General features: G+C 43.3%; 1 protein-coding gene across 3 annotated transcripts in view; it reads left to right on the plus strand.

Annotated features, from left to right (window-relative positions):
* Positions 1–7,240: 7,240 nt before the first annotated feature.
* Positions 7,241–15,159, plus strand: part of LOC139553881 (arf-GAP with SH3 domain, ANK repeat and PH domain-containing protein 3-like) — a 70,765-nt gene continuing 62,846 nt past the window's right edge. For 2 of the 3 annotated variants that reach the window (XM_071366634.1, XM_071366633.1), the window contains exons 1-2: positions 7,241–7,551; positions 13,771–13,843. In XM_071366634.1, the coding sequence (XP_071222735.1) occupies positions 7,351–7,551; positions 13,771–13,843 (274 nt within the window). In that variant the 5' untranslated portion in view covers positions 7,241–7,350. The remainder of the gene's footprint in view (positions 7,552–13,770; positions 13,844–15,159) is intronic. The other variant, XM_071366632.1, reaches the window with a different exon arrangement.

Here is a 15,159-nt window from a genome sequence, read left to right on the forward strand (position 1 = left end):
AACACATCTATCTAACACATCTATCCAACACATCTATCCAACACATCTATCCAACACATCTATCCAACACATCTATCCAACACATCTATCCAACACATCTATCCAATACATCTCCAACACATCTATCCAACACATCTATCCAACACATCTATCCAACACATCTAACACATCAACACATCTATCCAACACATCTATCCAACACATCTATCCAACACATCTATCCAACACATCTATCCAATACATCTCCAACACATCTATCCAACACATCTATCCAACACATCTCCAACACATCTATCCAATACATCTCCAACACATCTATCCAACACATCTCCAACACATCTATCCAATACATCTATCCAACACATCTCCAACACATCTATCCAATACATCTATCTAACACATCTATCCAACACATCTATCCAATACATCTCCAACACATCTATCCAACACATCTATCCAACACATCTCCAACACATCTATCCAATACATCTCCAACACATCTATCCAATACATCTCCAACACATCTATCCAATACATCTCCAACACATCTATCCAACACATCTATCCAACACATCTCCAACACATCTATCCAATACATCTATCTAACACATCTATCCAACACATCTATCCAATACATCTCCAACACATCTATCCAATACATCTCCAACACATCTATCCGACACATCTAACACATCAACACATCTATCCAACACATCTATCCAACACATCTATCCAACACATCTATCCAACACATCTATCCAATACATCTCCAACACATCTATCCAACACATCTCTCCAACACATCTATCCAATACATCTCCAACACATCTATCCAACACATCTCCAACACATCTATCCAATACATCTCCAACACATCTATCCAATACATCTCCAACACATCTATCCAACACATCTATCCAACACATCTCCAACACATCTATCCAATACATCTCCAACACATCTATCCAATACATCTCCAACACATCTATCCAATACATCTCCAACACATCTATCCGACACATCTATCCAATACATCTCCAACACATCTATCCGACACATCTATCCAACACATCTCCAACACATCTTGCCCTCCAAATACACCTCTGCTGTTTTCAATCAGGATCTCAGCGATCACTGCCTCATTGCCTGTATCCGCTATGGGTCCGCGGTCAAACGACCACCCCTCATCACTGTCAAACGCTCCCTAAAACACTTCTGCGAGCAGGCCTTTCTAATCGACCTGGCCCGGGTATCCTGGAAGGATATTGACCTCATCCCGTCAGTCGAGGATGCCTGGTCATTCTTTAAAAGTAATTTCCTCACCATCTTAGATAAGCATGCCCCGCTCAAAAAATGCAGAACTAAGAACAGATATAGCCCTTGGTTCACTCCAGACCTGACTGCCCTTGACCAGCACAAAAACATCCTGTGGCGGACTGCAATAGCATCGAATAGTTCCTGTGATATGCAACTGTTCAGGGAAGTCAGGAACCAATACACGCAGTCAGTCAGGAAAGCAAAGGCTAGCTTTTTCAAGCAGAAATTTGCATCCTGTAGCTCTAACTCCAAAACGTTTTGGGACACTGTAAAGTCCATGGAGAACAAGAGCACCTCCTCCCAGCTGCCCACTGCACTGAGGCTAGGTAACTCGGTCACCACCGATAAATCCATGATAATTGAAAATTTCAATAAGCATTTCTCAGCGGCTGGCCATGCCTTCCTCCTGGCTACTCCAACCCCGGCCAACAGCTCCGCCCCCCCCCCCCCCCCCCGCAGCTACTCGCCCAAGCCTCCCCAGCTTCCAGCTTCTCCTTCACCCAAATCCAGATAGCAGATGTTCTGAAAGAGCTGCAAAACCTGGACCCGTACAAATCAGCTGGGCTAGACAATCTGGACCCTCTCTTTCTAAAACCATCCGCCGCCATTGTTGCAACCTCTATTACCAGCCTGTTCAACCTCTCTTTCGTATCGTCCGAGATCCCTAAAGATTGGAAAGCTGCCGCGGTCATCCCCACTCTTCAAAGGGGGTGACACCCTAGACCCAAACTGTTACAGACCTATATCCATCCTGCCCTGCCTATCTAAAGTCTTTGAAAGCCAAGTTAATAAACGGATCACTGACCATTTCGAATCCCACCGTACCTTCTCCGCTGTGCAATCCGGTTTCCGTGAAGGTCACGGGTGCACCTCAGCCACGCTCAAGGTACTGAACGATATCATAACCGCCATCGATAAAAGACAGTACTGTGCAGCCGTCTTCATCGACCTGGCCAAGGCTTTCGACTCTGTCAAGCACCTTATTCTTATCGGCAGACTCAATAGCCTTGGTTTTTCTAACGACTGCCTCGCCTGGTTCACCAACTACTTTGCAGACAGGGTTCAGTGTGTCAAATCGGAGGGCATGTTGTCCAGACCTCTGGCAGTCTCTATGTGGGTACCACAGGGTTAAATTCTCGGGCAGACTCTTTTCTCTGTATATATCAATGATGTCGCTCTTGCTGCTGGTGATTCCCTGATCCACCTCTACGCGGACGACACCATTCTGTATACATCTGGACCTTCCTTGGACACTGTGGTAATTAAGCTTCAATGCCATATAACACGCCTTCCGTGCCCTCCAACTGCTCTTAAACGCTAGAAAAACAAATGCATGCTTTTCAACCGTTCGCTGCCCGCACCCGCCCGCCCGACTAGCATCACCACCCTGGACGGTTCCGACCTAGAATATGTGGACAACTATAAATACCTAGGTGTCTGGTTAGACTGTAAACTCTCCTTCCAGACTCATATTAAACATCTCCAATCCAAAATCAAATCTAGAATCGGCTTTCTATTTCACAAGAAAGCCTCCTTCACTCATGCCGCCAAACTTACCCTAGTAATTCTGACTATCCTACCGATCCTCGACTTCGGCAATGTTATCTACAAAATAGCTTCCAATACTCTACTCAGCAAACTGGATGCAGTCTATCACAGTGCCATCCGTTTTGTTACCAAATCACCTTATACCACCCACCACTGCGACCTGTATGCTCTAGTCGGCTGGCCCTTGCTACATATTCGTCGCCAGACCCACTGGCTCCAGGTCATCTATAAGTCTATGCTAGGTAAAGCTCCGCCTTATCTCAGTTCACTGGTCACGATAACAACACCCACCCGTAGCACACGTTCCAGCAGGTATATCTCACTGATCATCCACAAAGCCAACACCTCATTTGGCCGCCTTTCCTTCCAGTTCTCTGCTGCCAGTGACTGGAACGAATTGCAAAAATCGCTGAAGTTGGAAACTTACATTTCCCTCACCAACTTTAAACATCAGCTATCTGAGCAGCTAACCGATCGCTGCAGCTGTACATAGTCCATCTGTAAATAGCCCACCCAATCTACCTACCTCATCCCCATATTGTTTTTATTTACTTTTCTGCTCTTTTGCACACCAGTATCTCTACTTGCACATCATAATCTGCTCATTTATCACTCCAGTGTTAATCTGCTAAATTGTAATTATTCGCTCCTATGGCCTATTTATTGCCTACCTCCTCATGCCTTTTGCACACACTGTATATAGACTTTATTTTTTTCTACTGTGTCATTGACTTGTTTATTGTGAATAGCTTGTTTATTGTTTATTCCATATGTAACTCTGTGTTGTTGTCTGTGTCACACTGCTTTGCTTTATCTTGGCCAGGTCGCAGTTGTAAATGAGAACTTGTTCTCAACTAGCCTACCTGGTTAAATAAAGGTGATTTTTTTTTTCTTCTAATCAGACAAAAAGGAAAAATGTTGATATCATATTCACAGGATGCATGACAAACCAATGTATATACGCAGAGCCAAAACCATATTTTCAGTTTGCATTTGTTCAACAGGGACAGCAGGTTAGATAAACTGGTACAGTCCTGATTGTACCCCAATAACAATTCAATTCCATTTTTTGCATTTAGGAAACATTTAGAGAATTTCAGGGTGTGATTTGGGTGGGCATTCTATGCCCTTTATTTCTATGATTTGTGTTTCTATGTTTTGGTCGGGTATGGTTCTCAATCAGGGACAGCTGTCTATCGTTGTCTCTGATTGGGAATCATACTTAGGCAGCCCTTTTTCCTACCTGTGATTGTGGGTAGTTGACTTTTGTTAGTGGCACTTAGCCCTCGTAAGCTTCACGGTCGTTTATTTTGTTTCTTGTTTTGTTGGCGACATTTTAAAATAAAAGGAAATGTACCCTCACCATGCTGCACTTTGGTCCACTTCTTTCGACGGCCGTGACAGTCTCCCACTTTTTCTGAATTCCCCCTACTATAGTTCTGCTTTGTGCAAGATAGCAGTACTACAAGAACCAGAGCCCTGTCTAATCTAATTACAGGGTCCATAATGTATACTGGATCTCTTTCCTACATTGGAAAAGACTATAAGACTGTCCCACTTTAGCTACTCCATGCTGTCTTACTTTAACTAGCTATGGTTGGTAATGCGGGACAACAACAAATGACTGAATTACAAAATGTACTAGTACATATTATGCACATTTACATCACAATTTTGCACAGTTCACCGTTTTATAACCTTTATATCAAAACAGAAAAAAAATCTGTCACTGATCTTACAGCGAGCTTCCTGTTAGAAGCCCCTTCTATGACGTCACACCAATGAAGTCACACCAACGAAGTGACGTGATTTTGATTATGTGGTTTCTCTGCAAGGGATTAGCAACAATAGTTTTGATTTTCAATTGTCAGACCAAGAAATAAACAAGGTCAGGATTAAGCTGTCCCAGTTTATATGATGTCACACTTTTTCTGAATTCACCCTACATGAAAGAGTTATCACGTGTTAGGCTCCCGAGTGGCGCAGCGGTCGAAGGCACTGCATCTCAGTGCTAGAGGCGTCACTACAGACCCTGGTTCGATTCCAGGCTGTATCACAACCGGCCGTGATTGGGAGTCCCATTGGGCGGCGCACAATTGGCCCAGTGTCGTCCGGGTTAGGGTTTGGCCGGTGTAAGCCGTCATTGTAAATAGAAATTTGTTCTTAACGGACTTGCCTAGTTAATTTACAAAAATAAAATAAGGGTTGGTGTTCAATCAAGGCTGCTATTACAATAACACAGCACTACTACTGCAAAAAGTCTGGCAGTGACTGTGCTATTCCTTCAGGACTGTTCAGGAAATAACCTTGAGTTTGTTTGAGTTTACTGTCACAATGACGCATGTAAAAGTTTCCCAAGTTGACCCTTCGCTAAGTCCCGCCCCCCTTGGTTACTGTTGCAACTTCAGATTTTCTTTTTCATGCAAAGCCCATTTCCTTATATATACACCACTGGCAAAATCCCCTCAACATGACCTCAAACTGTGTGTTTTTTAATACACAATGAAATTGAACACAGACTACCCCTTGCTAATCAGGAATACCCTCCGGTATGTGGTGGTGGACTGTCATTACAATTGCTTCCCGGGAACCTGGTAAAATGAAGGCTGTAGTGTGACTAGCCACGATGGTTCTGAATGTTCTGTCAGCATGCAGCCATAGTTACTAACCATTTTTTGGAGCTAACTAGTGCTCTCATATCGTATCCTTATTGTCGACAGCAGATGATAGTTGTATTCATAACATGGCTAACTTAGCTTGCTAACATTTTGAGAAAAAACACCTAACATTTATATTAACTGGCTAACTAGCGTTAGCAACGTTGGGTGGTCAATAAGACTGAGATCTAGCTAACCAGCTGAGCTAGAAAACTATGATAACAAAAGTATAATTTCAGATTTGAAAAAAATATACGCCATCAACAGGCTTTGCATCTGAGGAATTATAGTAACAAGTGCCCCTGGTGCACTGTACAATTATTTAGGCATTGAAAAATGTTTTTTTTCAATGCCTTCAATGGCTTCCATGCGTTTCATAGGTGAACATGTCCAAGGTGTCGGACGAAGGGGGCCTGGTTTCAACTGCTCCTCCAATTTTGCTTCAGTATCGCAGTTTAACTGACGCCCGGCCCAGGAAGACAATTCGCATATACGGCCACCCAGAGAAGTCAGATTCTAAAATTCCTAATAAGACACTTTAGTCATCACCTTCGTGCACAAAACATTTATTATTCAAATAATTGTCTCTGAGGCCGATTTGTTTTCCATTACTCACAACCAAAGCTATGAATATTTTACATTTATCCAATGTCTCCCATATTTTTTGATAATGTGATGGCGTTGTCGCTGCACCCGGTGGGCTCTGAGTGCTAGTGCGCATTTGATGTTGATCAACATAAGCTGGATGCAACCCAGATATATCGGAGTATGTGAACGTGAGTAGGTTACCTTGGGAACAACTGGCGGACATCTTGGATGCCGTCTCCAGTTCTTCTTACACCTCAGTGTGTCAGCCTTGACAACAGTTGTTATGCATTGGAACACTGCGATAGGTTGCACCAAATTCTGTGGCGGGGCTTAGTGAAGGGTCAATCTGTTATATCCTTTCAGCAGGTAAATATGTGGTTTTGTGGTCATATCAAGTAGTCCCCCCCATACTCAATATGGTTGCAGTGGGCTTGGAAAACACAGTCATACCTGGACTACATTGCACCCAAAGCTTTTCAAGTCTAAAACTTTACTTCCCTCAGGCAAAGTACTTTGATATCCTTCCTTTCATGTGTTGGCAGATTGTATAGTAGCAGGAATGAGGAGTCGGGTATCTCAAGTACACCTGTAAGGTGAAACCGTAATGTCAAGGGCAGGTATATAAAGGTTTGCTACAAGTTTGTTACCTGCACTGGGGCCCAACAGAGTCATACTATCTATACCCTGCAGGGAATTAGAGGCTGAGATAAAGGTTTTTCAAGTGTAGAGGTGAGGTGAGGTTTGCCATAGAATGACAGCTATATAATTTGGCTAAACTGGTGAAATACGCCAATGGAAGGCATTGAAAGTTGAATGTTTTGGTTTAGTTTAGCCTTGATTAAAATGTAGAATATTGCAGTGCTTTCACATGGTGGATCTTGCTCCGTTTCCTCATAGCGCCCTGACCCTTTTCATTGCATTCTAAAAAGATTGTATGGTGTGTGTGACACCCTATTCATCTGTGTAGTAGTCCACTGTTTTCACTACACGCTAGGGTTTGTATGGAGGGGAAATGAGACGGCAAAAGACTGCGGGTCCATTCTTCACGCGCCCAATTCAGTATGCCAGAAAGAAGAAACATTCCACGTGATGATGGAATTACTCCCTCCCTAACCGCACGCACAGAGCCAGCATTGGATCTCTAGCGCTCGCAGTGGTGCTCACTCATGAACCGCACCGCAGTGAGACATTTTACCTTTTGCTGTAGCCTTTTCCACAATGGAGAACAAGTGCATTTTCCATGGAAACATGCGTGTTTGACACTTTTACTAACTTTTGTGTATCTTCAGTTGGACCCCTTTACATTGAGAGAAATATGCCGGAGCGTATCAACATTTCGGAGTTTGTTGCTCTGACAAACGAGGACTTGGCTTCACCGGCTACTTCGAGTTTTCAGTCCAAAATGAGTGAATGTCGGAACACCGTTTCGGCAGTCGAAGAGGTAAGTCAGGCTAGTGCAGCGCAGCGAGAGAGTGGTGAACGCGCAGTGCGTACTAATATTGTATACCTGTCTGCATTAGGTAGCCTAACTTGTTATTGACAGTTGTGGAAGGTGAACCGATAGGTAAACCCCTAAAACAAGTTGGCCAAGTTAATTTTGATGTAATTTATAAACGTAGGCTATTTATAAATATTTCCATGATATTTCACAAGTGTTTCATGTCGTCGTAGGACAGTGGATAGTGCAATGCAGAGAGTTGGGGCAGTTGATAGATAGGTGTGGTGTTTATTTAAATAAGATTTACAAATAAGCATGTCCAAATATGTAATTTTCCTGTATGAGGGTTAAGCTAAATGACTGTGACACTGAATACTTTCCAGGATAACCTTAGCTACAATACAGTTATGACCGTTGTCTTGCAGTAACAGGCTATAGCCTAGTTTCACCTGAATATCATTCCTCCCATAACAGAGAAAGTGCCCATGGGTTCACTCAACATGAACTTCACTGACACAAATGACTGATGATTGGTTCAAAGAAATTGACAGTAAGAAGACTGAGGGGAGCTGTACTGTTATATTTCAGTGCAGCCTTTGATATTATTGACCATAACCTGTTGTTGAGAACTTATGTGTTATGGCTTTTCAACCTCTGCCATATCGTGGTTTCAGAGCTATCTATCTAATTTAACTCAGGGGGTATTTTTTAATGGAAGCTTCTCTTATGTCAATGTGTGGTGTACCGCAGGGCAGTTCTCTAGGTCCTCTACTTTTTTCTATTTTTACCAATGACATGCCACTGGCATTAAACAAAGCCTGTGTGTCCATGTATGCTGATGATTCAACCATATACGCATCAGCAACCACAGCTAATGAAGTCACTGAAACCCTTAACAAGGAGTTGCAGTCTGTTTTGGAATGGGTGGCCAGTAATGAACTGGTCCTGAACATCTCTAAAACTAAGAACATTGTATTTGGTACAAATCATTCTCTAAGTACTAGACCTCAGCTAAATCTGGGCATGAATGGTGTGCCTGTTGAACAAGTTGAGGAGACAAAATGACTTGGTGTTACCTTAGATTGTAAACTGTAATGTTCAAAATTTATGGATTCAATGTTTGTAAAGATGGGGAGAGGTCAGTCCGTAATAAAGAGATGCTCTGCTTTTTTGAAACCACACTCCACAACGCAAGTCCTGCAGGCTCTAGTTTTATCTTATCTTGATTATTGTCCGGTCATAGGTCATCATAGGTCAAGTGCTGCTAAGAAAGACCTAGTTAAGCTGCAGCTGACCCAGTACGGCACGTTTTGCTCTTAATTGTCACCAGAGGGCTGATATAAATACTATGCATGCAAGTCTCTCTTGGCTAAGAGTTGAGGAGAGACTGACTGCATCACTTCTTTTTCTAAGAAACATGAATGTGTTGAAAATCCCAAATTGTTTGCATAGTCAACTTACGCACAGCTCTGACACACACACTTACACCACCAGACATGCCACCAGGGGTCTTTTCACAGTACCCAAATCCAGAACAAATTCAAGAAAGCGTACAATATTATATAGAGCCGTTATTGCATGGAACTCCCTTCCATCTCATATAGCGGAAGTGAACTGCAAACCTAGTTTCAAAAAACAGATAAAGCAACACCTCACTCTTATTTGACCTAGATATTTTGTGTGTATGTATTGATAGGTAGGCTAAGTGTGCCATTTTTAAATTGATGTAGTTCTGTTCTTGTCTATTAATATTCTGTATTATGTCATGTTTCATGATTTGTGTGGACCCCAGGAAGAGTAGCTGCTGCTTCAGAAACAGCTAATGGAGATCCTAATAAAATACCAATACCATACCCACGGAGACATTGACTACTGAGGAATAGTCTCTCATGGTCTCTGTCGTGAACTATTGGAGAGACCATTGTGGAACAGATGTTCAGATGGGCAATAATCATCCGAGCCTTCGTCAAAATCTTGAGCTATGATTGGCCACAGCTTTGATCGCTATTGGCGGGTCTTGATGGAACGCATTTTACTGAACTTCTATGTCAACGTGAGATTAGGAGTAAGTAGATTTTCCTCAAGGTAGTTGTTAGAGAGATCTTAGCTCTTATAAGAGAAGGGAGTGATTATGATGGTGAAGATCAGCTAGCAGTGCATGGAACTGTAAAAAAATGACACAGGTAAACATCAGTGTTGACTCGCTATTGGAGAAAGCTGTAGCGCAGAGCATCACGCAGATCTTGATTTGTTGTTATCGTCGTTGTTGTGGTTGTTGTTGTTGTTATCGGGAACCTGTCAGCTAGAAGAGTCGATGGCCTCTAATTGGAGAGGCTGAACTGAAGGCTGGGAGGATGAAATAAAATGTCTGTTCCTCATCAGTTATGATTACAAAAAATGCTGAGGCTGGATAAAACGCCTGGCAATAGAAGCACGATGCAATCCTGGCTGGAACACGTTTGACTAATGCTCTTCAGACTTGGCATGGCAGACCTGCCAGACTGAATGAATCCAAAAGACCAACATTACCACAACTTTCTCGTTACCTTCTCCAAACGTTGACTCCCATGCCTTGATTTTGTCACAGCAAGGCTAGGAGAATTATGTTTTCCATAGACTGAATCCCAACTCCAAATCAACCTTTCCACCGCCTTCCTCAAATGTTGACTCAGCATAATCCCATGTCTGGTTTCCTCACAGCAGGGCTAGGCTAAAAGAGCCAATCAGCCTCGCTAGAAGCCCATGGCTGCACAGCACATCTCTGGCAGAGCTTCCTGAAGGGATTATGGCAGAGCCTCTTTAATTAGCTCAGTTCCTGAGGGCTGTGACTGGAGCTCTATGGGGTTCTGGGCTGGGATGACCTGGCTGAGCTTGTAGCAGGACCACCGGAAACAAACACAGCAGGCCAGCCAGACGGCACTCGTTTGGAGTGTGGACGGCTAGGAAGGATTAGTGTGTGTTGTGCTGGGGGTGGGGGGTGGGGGGGGGGACAGTGGGTTTGGTGGGCGGAACTCCAGCCTCAAGGCCTGTTGGGGATTATGTATGTGTTAATGTTTGTTTGAATCCATTTCTCCTCGGACTGTGGTTTCAAGGCTTCTCAACATTGTAGATGATTCAGAGAGAGAAGCTGGCTTCTGACTGTGACATCACACACACACACTAAGCTTTATTCATGAATATATATCTCTATGATCCAAGTAAACCTCAGTGGTCTGAAATATCCCGGTGAAAGTCCAAAGAAAGAAGATATGGTAATTAAAAAAACACGTTACCCAACTATATATATAGCCTTACACAAACTTCAGTTGTGTAATAATGATATGACACATTTTAAATGACCAATCTGCAGTTTAAACTATAACAATGCAGTCTCTTTAAAAAAAAGAAGAAGCTTAGCCTGGAGAAATGTAACCATTCTCAAATTCATAGTCAGAGCTATGGATGCCAGGACTGACCATCCATGATATCAACATTATAGTTTTAACCATGTTTTGAGGTTTACATTGTTTACAAACATTGTAGTAAAACAATCTTATATTTTGGGTTCTGATGGTGTACATGAGGCATTAAGTTCAATTCTTCCAAGAATCTATGGGTATATTATTCATTTATAAATCCAACAATGGATGTAACAACTACAGATTGCTCCTTTAAGATGATAGGATAGATCACTGGGTTCCTGGCCAGCTGAACAGTACCGCTGGACGCTAGAGTCTGTTTGTGTATCTCTGTCAGTATGTTTAGGTGAAGGGCTGTTGGATGGGCACACACGCACACTGTGTATGACATTTCTCCTGATAACCATCACAAAAGAGAGGTAAGCAACGGAGATACCCTAGGCTTGGACGTGCCAGTCCAACAGAGATACCCTGACATGCCAGTCCAACCATTTCTCTATATGACTAATCTAACTATTTATAGTTACGACAGTCTGGAAACATAGCTGGGATAGCTCCGCTGGGGAGAGGCCATTTTGGAATCTGATTCCCAGACCTGGGTTTAAATACTATTTGAAATCATTTCAAATACTTTAGCTGGGCTTGATTGAGCTTGCCTGGTGCAATGGAACCAATAGGAATGTCCCAGAAGTGCCTGCCACTCCATGCAGGCTAAAGCCAATTAATATTAGGATTTAAACCCATATATGCAGGGCAGCTATGGAGAGAATCCATTTTAATGCAACGTGATCAGTGCCATTTACAAATGCTGGCTCGGTATCAGAGTGATCAGAGGGCAGAGTGATCCCATTACTAGGTCGTGATGTTTTAGGGGAGGCTGTGTGTTATGGCTGTAGTGGTTGTGTTGGCCTGGCTGTGGCCTCCTACTGCTGCTGCTTGTTACTCTTGATAGTAGTTGAGTGCTGATAAGGTTATTTGAATGGAGAGAGAGAGAGAGAGAGAGATAAAAGGAGAGAGAGCAAGGGAAAGCCAGATTCCAAGGGCTAGTCGTTCTTGTGGTTATTCAACAAATCTGTCCTCTTGCCAGCAGCAGGTTCATAGGATCAGATATCCCCGAAGCCAGGAATTCCTGTTGCGCTGCCTGACCATGGGTTGACAGTGACACACACTGGGGTTTTGACACAACACACACACACACATGCAACCAGGGACACACACATACCAAAATTCCCTATACCCTTGAGAGAAGAGCAAAACATTTACGCCCATAAATACATGTGTTACCATTGAGACAGACTGGGTGTATTCTCCACAGACAATGCAATCTTCCATTCTACTGTCTGTTTCAAACCTTGGACACCGCTCTATTATTACAGCAGCTCTCTGTGTGTGTGTGTGTGTGTGTGTGTGTGTGTGTGTGTGTGTGTGTGTGTGTGTGTGTGTGTGTGTGTGTGTGTGTGTGTGTGTGTGTGTGTGTGTGTGTGTGTGTGTGTGTGTGTGTGTAAGACAGAGTATCAGCAGATGCTGCAGACAGGACACAGCAGGGATGAACCACAAGGTCTGGTCCTCGGGACCTTAGGTTTTATGCTAAATGCATGCTGGGGGGGGTTTTAAAGTCTCCGTTAGGAAGCGTAACATACCTTCTGATTTACCCTAACAGGGTGTGTTGTAACTGTTCTACCGTCTACTGCACCATGGTGGTGTGGCCTGTACTTGGGTTCTGTGTACGTGGAGAGGTTTTAAAAAGGTTATCTCTTTGTTAAATGGCGACATTACATCATTTTGTTCATAGGGAACATCATATTGTACACATCACCTTCACCCGGACGGTCTCATAGACTTAAGTAAACACATTTATGACCTTGGAGCGTAACAGTTTCACTTTGACCACTATGTCTTGCCCTGACTCCTACTGTACATGGCCTTGCTCAGCAGTTGACTGTAAAAGTGGAAAATAAAGCAAAGTGAGTCTTTCCATACATTTCTATACAGTATAAAGTCCCATGCTCTTTTGAATTTGACAAATAAGACATTTGGAAGTCCCCCACAAGAGCCGTTATGTCACAGGAACACTAACCACTACTGGTCGAGTTACTGTAATAATCCTTATAAAAACTGTAACTAGTAAATCTGGACCTCGAATCCAGTTCCATACTTGTTTTTTTTCTCTTCTCATTCTTCCCTGTAATCAGGGACTGATTTAGACCTGGCACACCAGGTGGGTGCAATTAATGATCAGGTAGAAGAGAAAACCAGCAGACCTCGTGGCTAAGATTTGAATACCACTGTTCTAATGCAAACAGAGCAGAGGGAAGTTTCAACATGTCAAATGCACGGTGAACCTGAAAGAGTCGGTGAACCTGAAACAAAACGTCAGGCGAGGTCGGTGGTTAGTGAGTGACATCAGCCCAATGATGGTAATTGTGACGGTGCTATACGGACTAAGTGCTGATTCACCTGTTCACTTAACATTAGTCATGGCGTGGGAACTAAACAGTCGTCATGACCGCTGCTAGAAAGTCAAAGAAAGTGTGTTTTCCCTAGAGACAGTTTGGACAGGTTACATTTTTTTCTCCATTGCTGTTTCTCATTACTACTGGGTGAAATCCTAACTTGGGAGTCTGTGTTGTAATATTCCCCCCCAAAAATGTTCAAGTCTCATTGACATCATCAATACATGATTTACGTCAAAGTCAGAGTTGCATGGACAGACCGATCGGAAGTTAGGATTTAGTTTCAGGAAGGCAGATCTTTCCCTATACTGCTCAATACATGTCAAGTATATGTTTCCTTAAGTCTCTTCTCCTCTCTTTATGTGTTGCAGTCCTTAGAGATGGACCAGAGCACCTTACAGAGGATGAAGAAGATGATCAAGGCCATCCACAGCTCTGGACTAAGTAAGCGCACGCACGCACGCACGCACACACGCACGCACGCACACACATACACGGCATTATAAGCCTTATTATAATACATTATAAAGGCTCATACATGTGTTAAACAAGTTATAAAGCATTATACCGACCGGCTTTAGGTGGGGCTTCAGAGTGGTGCAACGGTCAAAGGCACTGCATCTCAGTGCTAGAGGCGTCACTACAGACCCTGGTTCGATTCCAGGCTGTATCACAACCGGCCGTGTTTGGGAGTCCCATACGGCGGCGCACAATTGGCCCAGCGTTGTCTAGGGTAGGGTTTGTCTGGGGTAGGCCATCATTATAAATACGAATTTGTTCTTAACTGACTTGCTTAGTTAAATAAAGGTTAAATAATTTTAAAAAATTAAAAAGTGTTGATCAGCAGCATTTTCAAAATGGCTGCCAATTCCCTTATAAATGACATCAAGTGGCTTGTTGTGTGGGCATTGTTTGTTAGGCTTCTTTGTTAGTCACGTGATTAGGGTGTGGGATGAGGGATAATGTGTGTTTTGTGGATGGTGTCGTTGTATGGGTTCTGTATGATGCGTTGGCTAAGCCACTCCACCCTGTCTGTCTTTTAGGGGTGTAACAGTTCATCAAACCCACGGTTCGGTATGTATTGCGGTTTTGGGTTCACGTTTCGGTAGAGTAGGAAAATGTATTGCCAACAGTTACTGTACTTAATTTTAGTGTATATCAGAAAATTCAAAGTGTTGGTATTCTACATTTTCTTAAATGAAAACACGGTTACTCAACAACAACGCAACAGCACCTCTTCAACCTGAGGAGGCTGAAGAAATTTGGCTTGGCCCCTAAGATCCTCCGAAAATTTTACAGATGCACAATTGAGAGCATCCTGTCAGGCTGTATCACTGCCTGGTACGGCAACTGTACCGCCCACAACCACAGGGCTCTCCAGAGGGTGGTACGGTCTGCCAAGCGCATCACTGGGGGCAAACTGCCTGCCCTCCAGGACACCTACAGCACCCGATGTCACAGCAAGGCCAAAAAGTTAATCAAGGACACAGCCTGTTCACCCCGCTATCATCCAGAAGGCGAGGTCAGCACAGGTACATCAAAGTTGGGACCGAGAGACTGAAAAACAGCTTCTATCTCAAGGCCATCAGACTGTTAAATAGCCATAACTAGCCGGCCACCACCCTGTTACTCAACCCTGCACCTTAGAGGCTGCTGCCCTATATACATAGACATGGAATCACTGGTCACTTTAATAATGGAACACTAGTCACTTTAATTATTTTGACATACTGCTTTACTAATTTCATATGTATATACTG

The sequence above is a fragment of the Salvelinus alpinus genome, chromosome 25 (assembly GCF_045679555.1).
Source record: "Salvelinus alpinus chromosome 25, SLU_Salpinus.1, whole genome shotgun sequence".
Classification (NCBI taxonomy): domain Eukaryota; kingdom Metazoa; phylum Chordata; class Actinopteri; order Salmoniformes; family Salmonidae; genus Salvelinus; species Salvelinus alpinus.